The sequence below is a fragment of the Nerophis lumbriciformis genome, linkage group LG29 (assembly GCF_033978685.3).
Source record: "Nerophis lumbriciformis linkage group LG29, RoL_Nlum_v2.1, whole genome shotgun sequence".
In the NCBI taxonomy this organism is placed as follows: Eukaryota; Metazoa; Chordata; class Actinopteri; order Syngnathiformes; family Syngnathidae; genus Nerophis; species Nerophis lumbriciformis.
In genome coordinates this window covers 20,982,501-20,997,873 of record NC_084576.2, presented here as the reverse complement: position 1 = coordinate 20,997,873, position 15,373 = coordinate 20,982,501, and the positions used below count along the sequence as shown (strand labels likewise).

General features: G+C 43.7%; 1 protein-coding gene across 1 annotated transcript in view; it reads left to right on the top strand.

Annotated features, from left to right (window-relative positions):
- Positions 1–15,373, top strand: part of LOC133572093 (transcription factor SOX-6-like) — a 267,348-nt gene that overhangs the window by 192,096 nt on the left and 59,879 nt on the right. Inside the window, exon 10 of the mRNA XM_061924788.1 lies at positions 14,760–14,909. Coding sequence (XP_061780772.1) covers positions 14,760–14,909 — 150 coding nt within the window. The remainder of the gene's footprint in view (positions 1–14,759; positions 14,910–15,373) is intronic.

Here is a 15,373-nt window from a genome sequence, read left to right as displayed (position 1 = left end):
CTACGGTTACAATTACAGTTAGTTTTTACCTGTTTAGCTGATTAGTGGGTCCGTGACGGTGACTTCTGTTTTGTTTGGTCAGCCGTTTTACTGCCATGTTACAGACACCGTTTGGAAACATTTATGGTATGTAAATGAGCATTTTAATAATAAGTAGAAGTATTTGGCATCCCATCCAAATGATGAGAATCAGGTGTCCTAATCACTTGGCCCAGTGTATAAAATCAAGCACTTTGGCATGGAAACATTGTGAAAGAATGGGCCGCTCTCAGTGATTTCCAGCGTGGAACTGTCATAGAATGCCACCTGTGTAACAAATCCACTCGTGAGATTTCCTCACTCCTAAATATTCCAAAGTCAACTTTATTATGAGAAAAGGGAAGAGTTTGGGAACAACAGCAACTCAGCCACCAAGTGGTAGGCCACGTAAACTGACAGAGAGGGGTCCGCGGATGCTGAAGCGCATAGTGCAAAGAGGTGGCCGACCTTCTGCACAGTCAGTTGCGACAGAGCTCCAAACTTCATGTGACCTTCCAATTAGCCCACGTACAGTACGCAGAGAGCTTCATGGAATGGGTTTCTATGGCCAAGCAGCTGCATCTAAGCCATAAATCACCAAGTCCAATGCAAAGCGTGCGATGCAGTGGTGTAAAGCACGTCGCCACTGGACTCTAGAGCAGAGGAGACGCCTTCTCTGGACTGAATCACGCTTTTCCATCTGGCAATCTGATGGACCAGTCTGGGTTTGGAGGTTGCCAGGAGAACTGTACATTTCGGAACTTTGAATGCTCCAGGATTTTAAAACATTTTGGACAATTCCATGCTCCCAACCTTGTGGGAACAGTTTGGAGCGGGCCCCTTCCTCTTCCGACATGACTGTGCACCAGTGCACAAAGCAAGGCCCATAAAGGATGAACTTGACTGGCCTGCACAGAGTCCTGACCTGAACACAATAGAACACCTTTGGGATGAATTAGAACGGAGACTGAGAGCCAGGCCTTCTCGACCAACCATCAGTGTGTGACCTCACCAATGCGCTTTTGGAAGAACGGTGGAAAATTCCTATAAACACACTCCGCAACCTTGTGGACAGCCTTCCCAGAAGAGTTGAAGCTGTATTAGCTGCAAAAGGTGGAGCGACATCATATTGAACCCCATGGGTTAGGAATGGGATGGCACTTCAAGTTCATACGTGAGTCAAGGCAGGTGGCTTGATACTTTTGGCAATATAGTGTATCTGCGGCTTAAAGTGTGGTAAAGCTAATATATATATTTTTTCTTCTAAAATTTTGATTGGTGCTACTCATACTTGCCAACCTTGAGACCTCCGATTTCGGGAGATGGAGGGCGTGGCCGGGGGTGGGGCGGGGCGGGGCGGGGCGTGGTTAAGAGGGGAGGAGTATATTGACAGCTAGAATTCACTAAGTCAAGTATCTCATACATATATATATATATATATATATATATATATATATATATATATATATATATATATATATAATAAATATATATATATATATATATATATATATATATATATATATATATATATATATATATTTATAATACATATATATATATTTATAATACATATATATATATATATATATATATCCTGAAAATATGCAAACAAAACTGTGTTTAGATAATTGATACTTCAAACTTGCATAAATAAATCTTAAGGAAAATAACATAACTTGGCTTCTGAGAGCTTCAAAATGTAATGAATAAAATGCTAAAGTTGTTGATAAACAAGCAATTATATTAATAATTAAATGTGGTCATTTTCAATTAATTATAATTTAAAATTAATTATTGTTTATTTTAATGTATAATTCTATGGCTGGATGTAATAAGGAGTCAGAAAAAATACAAATAAAAATACATTTAATTTTTATGTTTTTTTAGCAAAATATAGTAAAAAAAAATTTTTAAATTAATAAATATATTTATTTTTAGGTAAGATAAACATAATACAATTTATCCCTAGTCTGGATGATTTATTCCTTGTCACCCTGTTGTCCTCTCGTCTTGAAAAAAGGCTGTCCTCACTCAGGTCCGCATGGAGCTGGAGGGGGCGTGGCCTCCAGCTCCGGCTGAAAATCGGGAGATTTTCGGGAGAATATTTGTCCCGGGAGGTTTTCGGGTGAGGCGCTGAATTTCGGGAGTCTCCCGGAAAATTCGGGAGGGTTGGCAAGTATGGTGCTACTTCGTCGTTAAATACGCTCGTTGATTTTTCCAGTTTTTAGAATAATACTCATGTGTGCACGTGTGTCGTAACATGGAAAATCCTAACACGATGGCTGGATGCGAGCTACGTCGAAGTGTAGAGCCGAAAAACGGGGGGGGGATGAGAAGCGTTCAGCCTACAAACGTCATCATAATTGCTCCTGGCGTGGTTATTGTAGTCAAAACAATATCCAAACATGTGCTGCCAGCCAACGCCTGCATCTCGCAAACATTCCTGGCTAATTACTCCTTATTCCCTCTTACTGTAAGCAATCCATGAAAAGCTTCCTGTCTCATTCAGGTCCCCCACTTCGTCTGCTTCACGCCTCGGAGTCGCATCTCTGACATCGTCTCGCTCTTTTGGTGGTTTCGAAAAGGGTGGCCCCCCCTTCGGTGTCGCCTCGTCAATAGCGGCTAATGAGAGCCTCGATAGGCCGAAAGCACAATGCGAAGTCAATAAAGTCGCATAAGAGGACAAAAGCCACGCTCCGGTAAGAAGCGACACCATGAAGCAACACTTTAGTGTGTGTTTTGTGTGGTGAAAGCCCAAATTTAAAGAGCATAGAAGGAGCACACACTTGATGTTGCTCCTTGCAAATATGCGCTAGCATAACCATTATCGTGCTAAGTGCTATTCTGGCAGCACAGGTGTCAAGCGGCAGTAAAGTGTGTGATGAATTGCCCGCGCCAGGTGTTGTGCTTTTGGGGCGGAATTCCTGCCGTGATTCATCACAACAGCTTTTTGTCTGACGCGGCTGATGGGCGGCCGATAAAGGGCGCTCGCGTGTTAGCGGCGGCGCGCTGGCGCACGCACAGAAAAAAACAAAAAACCACAACACACACACAAAAAATGTTTCCCCCCCTTGGAGACACAGGAGAAAGCTGTTTTAATTATTTATACTGTAATATATATACAGGTAAAAGCCAGTAAATTAGAATATTTTGAAAAACTTGATTTATTTCAGTAATTGCATTCAAAAGGTGTAACTTGTACATTATATTTATTCATTGCACACAGACTGATGCATTCAAATGTTTATTTCATTTAATTTTGATGATTTGAAGTGGCAACAAATGAAAATCCAAAATTCCGTGTGTCACAAAATTAGAATATTACTTAAGGCTAATACAAAAAAGGGATTTTTAGAAATGTTGGCCAACTGAAAAGTATGAAAATGAAAAATATGAGCATGTACAATACTCAATACTTGGTTGGAGCTCCTTTTGCCTCAATTACTGCGTTAATGCGGCGTGGCATGGAGTCGATGAGTTTCTGGCACTGCTCAGGTGTTATGAGAGCCCAGGTTGCTCTGATAGTGGCCTTCAACTCTTCTGCGTTTTTGGGTCTGGCATTCTGCATCTTCCTTTTCACAATACCCCACAGATTTTCTATGGGGCTAAGGTTGGCGGGCCAATTTAGAACAGAAATACCATGGTCCGTAAACCAGGCACGGGTAGATTTTGCGCTGTGTGCAGGCGCCAAGTCCTGTTGGAACTTGAAATCTCCATCTCCATAGAGCAGGTCAGCAGCAGGAAGCATGAAGTGCTCTAAAACTTGCTGGTAGACGGCTGCGTTGACCCTGGATCTCAGGAAACAGAGTGGACCGACACCAGCAGATGACATGGCACCCCAAACCATCACTGATGGTGGAAACTTTACACTAGACTTCAGGCAACGTGGATCCTGTGCCTCTCCTGTCTTCCTCCAGACTCTGGGACCTCGATTTCCAAAGGAAATGCAAAATTTGCATGGTTGGGTGATGGTTTGGGGTGCCATGTCATCTGCTGGTGTCGGTCCACTCTGTTTCCTGAGATCCAGGGTCAACGCAGCCGTCTCATTTCTAAAAATCCCTTTTTTGTATTAGCCTTAAGTAATATTCTAATTTTGTGACACACGGAATTTTGGATTTTCATTTGTTGCCACTTCAAATCATCAAAATTAAATGAAATAAACATTTTAATGCATCAGTCTGTGTGCAATGAATAAATATAATGTACAAGTTACACCTTTTGAATGCTATTACTGAAATAAATCAAGTTTTTCAAAATATTCTAATTTACTGGCTTTTACCTGTATGTATATATATATATATATATGAGTTGGGAAATTGTGTTAGATATAAATATCAACGGAATACAATGATTTGCAAATCCTTTTCAACCCATATTCAATTGAATGCACTACAAAGACAAAATATTTGATGTTCAATCTCCTACACTTTTTTTTTTTTTTTTGCAAATAATAATTAACTTAGAATTTCATGGCTGCAACACGTGCCAAAGTAGTTGGGAAAGGGCATGTTCCATACTTGCCAACCTTGAAACCTCCGATTTCGGGAGGTGGGGGGCGGGGGGCGTGGTCAGGGGTGGGGCGGGACGTGGTTGGGGGCGTGGTTAAGAGGGGAGGAGTATATTGACAGCTAGAATTCACCAAGTGAAGTATTTCATACATATATATATATATATATATATATATATATATATATATATATATATATATATATATATATATATATATCCTGAAAATATGCAAACAAAACTGTGTTTGGATAAATGATACTTCAAACTTGCATAAATAAATCTTAAGGAATTTAACATAACTTGGCTTCTGAGAGCTTCAAAATGTAATGAATAAAATGCTAAAGTTGTTGATAAACAAGCAATTATTTTAATAATTAAATATGGTCATTTTAAATGAATTATTATGATAATTTAAAATTAATTATTTCAAATATGTTTATTTTAATGTATAATTCTATGGCTGGATGTAATAAGGAGTCAGAAAAAATACAAATAAAAATACAATTCATTTTGATGTTTTTAGCAAAATATAGTAAAAATGTATTTCGTTTTTGTTTTTTTTAATTAGTAAATATATTTATTTTTAGGTAAGATAAACATAATAATACAATTTATCTCTAGTCTGGATGATTTAGTTCTTGTCACCCTGTTGTCCTCCCGTCGTGAAAAAAGGCTGTCCTCACTCAGGTCCGTATGGAGCTGGAGGGGGCGTGGCCTCCAGCTCCGGCTGAAAATCGGGAGATTTTCGGGAGAATATTTGTCCCGGGAGGTTTTCGGGAGAGGCGCTGAATTTCGGGAGTCTCCCGGAAAATTCGGGAGGGTTGGCAAGTATGGGCATGTTCACCACTGTGTTACATCACCTTTTCTTTTAACAACACTCAATAAACGATTGGGAACTGAGGAAACTAATTGTTGAAGCTTTGAAAGTGGAATTCTTTCCCATTCTTGTTTGATGTAGAGCTTCAGTCGTTCAACAGTCCGGGGGTCTCCGCTGTCGTATTTTACGCTTCATAATGCGCCACACATTTCCGATGGGAGACAGGTCTGGACTGCAGGCGGGCCAGGAAAGTACCCGCACTCTTTTTTTACGAAGCCACGCTGTTGTAACACGTGCTGAATGTGGCTTGGCATTGTCTTGCTGAAATAAGCAGGGGCGCTTAGATGGCAGCATATGTTGTTCCAAAACCTGTATGTACCTTTCAGCATTAATGCTGCTTTCACAGATGTGTAAGTTATCCAGGCCTTGGGCACTAATGCACCCCCATACCATCACAGATGCTGGCTTTTGAACTTTGCGTCGATAACAGTCTGGTACCCACGATGTCGAATATTTCCAAAAACAATTTGAAATGTGGACTCGTCAGACCACAGAACACTTTTCCACTTTGCATCAGTCCATCTTAGATGATCTCGGGCCCAGAGAAGCTGGCGGCGTTTCTGGGTGTTGTTGATAAATGGCTTTCGCTTTGCATTGTAGAGCTTTAACTTGCACTTACAGATGTAGCGACGAACTGCATTTAGTGACAGTGGTTCTCTGAAGTGTTCCTGAGCCCATGTGGTGATATCCTTTAGAGATTGATGTCGGTTTTTGATATAGTGCCGTCTGAGGGATCGAAGGTCACGGTCATTCAATGTTGGTTTCCGGCCATACTGCTTACGTGGAGTGATTTCTCCAGATTCTCTGAAACTTTTGATGATATTATGGACCGTAGATGTTGAAATCCCTAAATTTCTTGCAATTGCACTTTGAGAAATGCTGTTCTTAAACTGTTTGACTATTTGCTCACGCAGTTGTGGACAAAGGGGTGTACCTCGCCCCATCCTTTCTTGTGAAAGACTGAGCATTTTTTGGGAGGCTGTTTTTATACCCAATCATGGCACCCACCTGTTCCCAATTAGCCTGCACACCTGTGGGATGTTCCAAATAAGTGTTTGATGAGCATTCCTCAACTTTATCAGTATTTATTTCCACCTTTCCCAACTTCTTTGGCACGTGTTGCTGTCATCAAATTCTAAAGTTAATGATTATTTGCAAAAAAAAAAAAAGTTTATCAGTTTGAACATCAAATATGTTGTCTTTGTAGCATATTCAACTGAATATGGGTTGAAAATGATTTGCAAATCATTGTAATCTAACACAATTTCCCAACTCATATGGAAACGGGGTTTGTACATACATGGACTTACAACTAGTTGAATGACACCTCTGTCATGGCCTGAGGGGGTCTGTATTGCTTTTACTGGCAATTCGTGACTTTGAGGAGGGTGGCAGGAACCCGGCCGCACAAAAAACTACAAATGTGCTGACTTGCTTTACGGCATACGTCACTTCCCCTTTCACCAGTCGTTAAAAAGACGGAAGCCTACGTGCAGTCACTGCTATCATGGGCAAATCTCCAAAACAACCAAAGAAACGAAAAGTTTTGTTTGAGGAGACAAAAAAAAGAAAAAGGGAGGTTACCTGGATAAAAGGACAGTCAAGGATCAACATTGCCCCGGCTTTCACTCAATGGCGTGAGTTAAATGACGAGGGATTTCAGACCAATGCTGATTCGGCTCTGTTTTTGTCGGACTAGTAAGTGACTTTTGATGCTCAAATCAAAATGCTAATGCTAATTTTAGCTATGAATGAATAGCTACCAGTGTGATAGTTTCACACTACTTTCTATGAAAAAAAAACAATTGCCGGTCTTTCTTTGCTTCGGACCTGCATCTACCCCGATACATTCTTGGTAGTAGCGTCATGTTTATAGCACAATCCAAGACCATTTCTTGATAGTGTCTACTATTTAACATCAACATAGCCATTAGAAACGTCATATTTGTGACAATATTATGTCAGTGTGACGCTATATGCGGTAGTCCTCATGGGAAATGTGGTCTTGTTCTGGCAAAACCGCTTTGGTCCACTGGCGCCGCCAAAATCAACCAAAACTGAAAGTTCTTAAGTGGGGCTTTAAGTTTTTGAGAGATTGCTTATTTTTGATAGACTTTTAGGTATCGGTTGATCAAATCAGGAAATACACTGAAAAGTTAAGCCGCGCTACACAAGATTATCCGTTATACAATGCTCAATTCCGGGGGTAGAGCGGAATATATTACATATTTTATAAAATCCCCTGAAGAGCAGGGAAACCTGCAAAACAGGCTTGTAGGGATGAAATAGCCTCTGTGTTTTTTCCTGACCTAGCGTACATATATGTATATTTTATATACATGTATATATTTTTTTTATCCTTACCAGCCAAGCAAATCATATTGTGGATGTACAGCATACTTGCCAACCCTCCCGAATTTTCCGGGAGACTCCCGAAATTCAGCGCCTCTCCCGAAAACCTCCCGGGACAAATATTCTCCCGAAAATCTCCCGATTTTCAGCCAGAGCTGGAGGCCACGCCCCCTCCAGCTTCATGCAGACCGGAGTGAGGACAGCCTTTTTTCACACGGGAGGACAACAGGGTGACAAGAACTACTAAATCATCCAGACTAGAGATAAATTGTATTATTATGTTTATCTTACCTAAAAATACATATATTTATTAATTAAAAAAAACAAAAACGAAATACATTTTTACTATATTTTGCTAAAAACATCAAAATTAATTGTATTTTTATTTTTTCTGACTCCTTATTACAGCCAGCCATAGAATTATACATTAAAATAAACATATTTGAAATAATTAATTTTAAATTATCATAATTCATTTAAAATGACCATATTTAATTATTAAAATAATTGCTTGTTTATCAACAACTTTAGCATTTTATTCATTACATTTTGAAGCTCTCAGAAGCCAAGTTATGTTATATTCCTTAGTATTTATTTATGCAAGTTTGAAGTATCAATTATCTAAATACAGTTTTGTTTGCATATTTTCAGGATGTAGATATATATATACATGAATTCTAGCTGTCAATATACTCCTCCCCTCTTAACCACGCCCCCAACCACCCCTGACCACGCCCCCGCCCCCACCTCCCGAAATTGGAGGTTTCAAGGTTGGCAAGTATGATGTACAGTAGATGCCAAAAAATATTAAAGCTGTTTGTCTATTTTATATAGAAATGTAGTTAATCATAGAACTGGCACCTATCCATCCATCCATCTTCTTCCGTTTATCCGAGGTCGGGTCGCGGGGGCAGCAGACTAAGTAGGGAAGCCCAGACTCTCCTCTCCCCAGCCACTTCGTCCAGCTCTTCCCGAGCGATCCCGAGGCGTTCCCAGGCCAGCCGGGAGACATTGTCTTCCCAACGTGTCCTGGGTCTTCCCCGTGGCCTCCTACCGGTTGGACGTGCCCTAAACACCTCACCTCATCTGGCTCCTCTCGATGTGGAGGAGCAGTGGCTTTACTTTGAGCTCCTCCCGGATGGCAGAGCTTCTCACCCTATCTCTAAGGGAGAGCCCCGCCACCCGGCGGAGGAAACTCATTTCGGCCACTTGTACCCGTGATCTTGTCCTTTCGGTCATAACCCAAAACTCATGACCATAGGTGAGGATGGGAACGTAGATCAACCGGTAAATTGAGAGCTTTGCCTTCCGGCTCAGCTCCTTCTTCACCACAACGGATCGATACAGCGTCCGCATTACTGAAGATGCCGCACCGATCCGCCGGTTGATCTCACGATCCACTTTTCCCTCACTCGTGAACAAGACTCCTAGGTACTTGAACTCCTCCACTTGGGGCAGGGTCTCCTTCCCAACCCGGAGATGGCACTCCACCCTTTTCCGGGCGAGAACCATGGACTCGGACTTGGAGGTGCTGATTCTCATCCCAGTCGCTTCACACTCTGCTGCGAACCAATCAGTGAGAGCTGAAGATCCTGGCCAGATAAAGCCATCAGGACCACATCATCTGCAAAAAGCAGAGACCTAATCCTGCAGCCACCAAACCGGAACAGAATCGGTGACAAAGGGCAGCCTTGGCAACCTTGGAACTGGCACCTAATGTTAATTAAAAAAAGTATTGATTATGAATCAAGAATCGTTTTGAAACAAAAATCGATTCTGAATCGTATCGTTACCCCCAAGAATCGAATCAAGTCATGTGGTGCCCAAAGATTCACAGCTCTATTATTTATATATGGAGAGAGTGTTTTGCATGTATCCCAAAATGCCTTGCAATGGGTATAATTAAAAAAAATTTTATGGACTGGAACGTTTTTTTATAATGTCCACAAAGTTCAGGGAACAGGTTGTTATGTGTGACCATGTTTGATGACTTTTTGTGCTGGTTGAATTTTTTTTTTCTGCGACATGACTAGGGAAGGTTGTTTGGATTGGGTCATATAAGTAATTGCTGTGCTTTGGATGTCAAGAATGTACACATCATGGACACTGGCCTGAGTTTCTTGTCTACAAGAAGGTTACCACCTGTCAGACTCTGGGGTGTTTAATTAAGGACCGAGTCCCTTTGGGACAGAGGACCCTATTGTATTTCTAGCATTTTATTATTATACCGCCGCCTCTTTGAGCTGTAATTTGACCCTTTTAACATGCTTCAAAACTCACCAAATTGGACACACACATCTGGACTGGCAAAAATTGCGATCTAATCAAAAAAACAAACTCCAAAACTCAAAATTGCGCTCTAGCGCCCCCTAGGAAGAAAACACAGACAAAACTGCCTGTAACTCCCAGTAGGAATGTCGTAGAGACATGAAACAAAAAACCTCTTTGTAGGTCTCACTTAGACCTATATTTCATACACTGACAACCCCCAGCAAAATTCAACAGGAAGTTTGCAATTCCCCCTTCAAAACAGTAGTTGTGTAAAAACAGTCACCTTTTTTCAAACATTATCTCCTCTGAGCGCGTTTGTCGTGTCGGCTTCAAATTAGCACAGGAGAGAGATTGAACCCTTCTGATTAAAAGTTGATGAAAGAGTTTTAATTACTGCTCCGGTTTGGATTTTATGAGCCCTCAAAGTCGGTCCCGTCCATCGCTGCTTGCAGCTGTAATTTTAAATATGAATTTTATGGAAATTATGGAGTCGTCATGCGGACCCAATTGATTGGGCCGAGGTTTGGACACACCTGTCCTAAATCCTCTTTTACAAACCAGACAATGCAATAGAATCCCCCTGTCGTGGGTTCTGTCACATCAGCACAAATGTCAGCTTGTCCGATCCAAAAACTGGACTTCACTTTGTTCCGTCAATTTGTAATTTAGAAAACTGCGTCTCTGTAGTCCCTCAGGAGGGTGCGAGTGAAACCGTGCGAGGTCTTGTTGACGCTGCACATCGATCAGTAGCAGAGAATAGACCAGAACAGCGCTGACCATGTGGCGTGTGTCGCCACTTCCTCTAAGTTCCCTACGAGCGGTTGGTATGAGTAGACGTTGATTCAAACAATAGTTCTGGTCCTTGTGGTCTGTCAGAACATCTGGCAGAGGCTCGTATTGATTTGCCTTCAGCGGCTTCCCGTCAGAAGCGTAAAAGAAAATCCAGCAGCAGCAGAAGTAGCTCTGCGGTCGTCTTGATTGACACGGGAGGCCTCGCCGCCATCCCGCGCTCGTACATCCACGCCGCATTCTTACAGGGATTTCATCTTGGCGGGGGTCGGCCCCGAGCGCTCGCCGGGGCCTTCCAAGGAAAACAAGCGGGGTGACATCGGGGCTTTGTCTTCAGCGACGAGGCTTCTTCTGTTTGTGTTTAATATCTGCCTCGGAGACGGACCGCCAACTTCTCCTGCGGGCCCGACTGCCGAACCTGGCGCTCCGGAGGTGAAATGACGGCGGTCTCGGGTGTCTGCAGGATCACCTCCATCCCCCCTCTCCCTCGAAGCCTTCATCCCTTCTTCCCTCGCTTGCTTCCCTCCTCTGGATCGCTGGTCCCCGGTGGATTTGCAGTCTTGAGTACTGGGAAATCGGATCTGCCAACGCTGGGGGCGTTTGGGCCGAAGGAAGCCAGCAGGGACGCGGATTAGAGGATGAAGATAAGATGGGAAGGAACAGATGGTGGAACGAGTGGAGAAACCACAGCGAGAAGAGTGAAAGCAGACAATAGCTCAGTCTCACATGGCACACTTGCGTACTTGGACATTGGCCTTGTTAAACACTGCAGGGAAATCCCGATTTTTTTTGGACCCATATGGGAATTTTTCATGTCAGTATGGCAAAATTTGTTTAATCTGATCATAATTTGGATTAAAATGTAACTGTGTGCATGGACCCTAAAAAAATTACGTGCATTTTAATGCATCAAACCTTAAATCGGAAAACTTCACCTTGACATGCGCAGCACACACCGTCGACGGAAAGGTGCGGTATTGTATGTGCTATGGCGCCATCTTTTGGACGAGTTCGCCCACTGCAAGTGCTGAAGAAGAAGAAGCAGTGACATCCGCTGCAAACAAACATGGCTTTGTCCGACATCGTCACGTAATTTTTCTTTCTGTTCACTACTTTTGTTTTACACCTCTTTGTTCTGTGCCCTCCATGCTAGCAGTTGCCTTAAGTAGCTGCAAGGTCGTGGATAAAACAACTCGTTGGGACGAGAACTGGATCCCTTCTTTTATTGTTACATTGACACATGACTCTCAAGACCGTACTTTTTGCTAGTCTCGTTTTAGCTTAACAAACTTAACAGCAGATAACGCTACGTCTGTACATGTTGAACAGCAAGAAAATCGCTTAATTTCGAGACTATTCAATTTAGTCCCCCCTCCACCACCAAAGTATAGCTGATGTCAAAGATTATTCTCAGGATCATTTTAACCCAAGTTTCGGAAAAAGTGTTTTCATGGGCTCCAATCTGAATCACTATCGTCATGAACCACCTGTTTCGATCGGAATGAAATTTGGATCCGAACGTGTGTGATCGGGTGAGAATAATCCGAATAGCGTGTTTACATGAAGCATTTGTATTCCGGTTAGGCTTTTAATCCGATTAACTGTGTCCATGTGTACATAGCTAATGTTAACAATGTAACTACACATTTTTCATATCCGACCCAGGACTCTTTTGAATGTGGGTAAAAATCTGCAGACGTCGTAGAAAATGTCCCGCAAATGTCCCGCAGTCTAGAGCTATGTTCACTCTACAGGGTCAGATGTCCAATTTGGATTTTTTTTTGTCAAATCCGATCCTTTAAACAGGCCGTTCTTGTTACAAAAAAATTGTTATTTCTAATGTGAATGCAATCTGACCCGCATGATTTAGTTTCCGTAGTTTTAATTGGTCGTTACTCATCCCTGGACGCATTGCATGTTGGAATTGGACACACCTCTTAATCAATCCATCAATCAATCAATCAATCAATCAGGAGACACTGAGTAAGGCAATGGCATACTTGCCAACCTTCCATCCATCCATCTTCTTCCGCTTTTCCGAGGTCGGGTCGCGGGGGCAGCAGCCTAAGCAGGGAAGCCCAGACTTCCCTCTCCCCAGCCACTTCGTCCAGCTCTTCCTGTGGGACCCCGAGGCGTTCCCAGGCCAGCCGGGAGACATAGTCTTCCCAACGTGTCCTGGGTCTTCCCCGCGGCCTCCTACCGGTCGGACGTGCCCTAAACACCTCCCTAGGGAGGCGTTCGGGTGGCATCCTGACCAGATGCCCGAACCATCTCATCTGGCTCCTCTCGATGTGGAGGAGCAGCGGCTTTACTTTGAGCTCCCCCCGGATGGCAGAGCTTCTCACCCTATCTCTAAGGGAGAGCCCCGCCACCCGGCGGAGGAAACGCATTTCGGCCGCTTGTACCCGTGATCTTGTCCTTTTGGTCATAACCCAAAGCTCATGACCATAGGTGAGGATGGGAACGTAGATCGACCGGTAAATTGAGAGCTTTGCCTTCCGGCTCAGCTCCTTCTTCACCACAACGGATCGATACAGCGTCCGCATTACTGAAGACGCCGCACCGATCCGCCTATCAATCTCTACTTGCCAACCTTGAGACCTCCAATTTTGGGAGGTGGGGGGGGGCATGGTCGGGGGCGTGGTTAAGAGGGGAGGAGTCAAGTATTCCATATATATATGTATATATATATATATATATATATATAAATAAGAGAAAAACTTGAATTTCAGTGTTAATTTATTTACACATATACACACACATAACACTCATGTACTCATTGTTGAGTTAAGGATTGAATTGTCCATCCTTGTTTTATTCTCTGTCACTATTTTTCTAACCATGCTGAACACCCTCTCTGATGATGCATTCTGCTTCGTCTCCTTGTTGTGTGCGCAGTTGTGCACTGCACTCTCTAAAAGCCGTGGATGTTATTGTCACATATGCATGTACAGTAGATGGCAGTATTGTCCTGTTTAAGAGTGTCACAACATTGCTGTTTACGGCAGACGAACTGCTTTACGGTAGACGAAAACGTGACTGCTGTTGTTGTGTGTTGTTACCGCGCTGGGAGGACGTTAATGAAACTGTCTAACAATAAACCCACATAAGAAACCAAGAACTCGCCCTCCATCATTCTACAGTTACAACGTGATTGGGCAGGCACGCTGTTTATATTGTGGGAAAGCGGACGTGAAAACAGGCTGTCGACACGTCACTCAGGTCCGCCTGAATTTCGGGAGATTTTCGGGAGAAAATTTGTCCCGGGAGGTTTTCGGGAGAGGTGCTGAATTTCGTGAGTCTCCCGGAAAATCCGGGAGGGTTGGCAAGTATGGGCAACAGACACAGTTCAAGGTCTTCTTTCCAGAAGAGTACAAGCCGTTAAAGACACATTTTCTCCACTTCCTGTAGGAAGTCCATGTCGCGTCCTTTGATGGTCCAGACTCTGGCCTGCTGGTCTGTGGTTCTCGCTAAGAAACTTGGAAGGAAAATGGCTGCTGTTTCTGTTTTTTTTGTTGTTTTTTTCCCCTCCACATTAAGTGTTTCCATCCGCCGCTCGTCCCTTCCAAGTTCTGTTTTTAAAACGTGCTATTGTGCGCCGCATCTTCAGACGGGCGGCCGAGCGCGGAGCTCGCCGCAGTTCTTTGAGGGCCCTTTCGGGAGCGACGCCCGCGGTCCCGTGAAGCCGTTTGTCACTTCTCCTCGCCTTGTTTCCACTCACGCCGTGGCAACGGCGGCTTATTTTGCACAACTGCGACGTGGGTGTCCTGAAGATATAGACCGGGGGGGACGGACGCAGCCTCTGGGATTTGGTGTTTGGAAGAGAATTAAAGAATGTTCTTCCCGACGGTTTGCGGGACACTCTTGTTGAGTGAGTTGTTGACGTGTGCGTGTGTCCTGTAACTGCTTCTTTTTTTTTTTTTTTTGCTTTGCTTGACAGCAGTTGTACGCCGCCCAGCTAGCAAGCATGCAGATTTCGCCAGGGGCCAAGATGGCGCCACTCCCGCAGGGGCCCAACGCCTCGGGCCCCCTGTCGCCTTCCGCCCTCAAGAGCGAAAAGAAAGCGTCCAGTCCTGTCGCTCAAGTCAAGGTGAGCGCTGGTCTTCTTGTCTGAATGGAGAGTCTTTTTTTGTTTCGTTTTTTTTCTTCTGCCATTAAAAAACACACACACACACACACACACACACACACACACACACACACACACACACACACACACACACACACACACACACACACACACTGACAAAGTGACACTGGCGCGGGCTGCTGTTTGGCTGGAGGCCATACCTCTTCACTGGAGAGCGCGCACGCCTCGTCTTTATTTGACGACCAGGCGCTATAATGGAAGCCACATGTGAGTGTGTGTTTGCGGGTGTGTGTGTGTGTGTGTGTGTGTGTGTGTGTGTGTGTGTGGCAGCTGCGAGTCACAATGGGCGCACGTCAGCGCTCGCCGCACTCAAACGCTAACGCTGCGCCTTCTGAACTCCACGCCAGACACTAAGCACACACCCCTTCCCTTCCACCCCCACTCAGCCCACTGGCATGCCACCG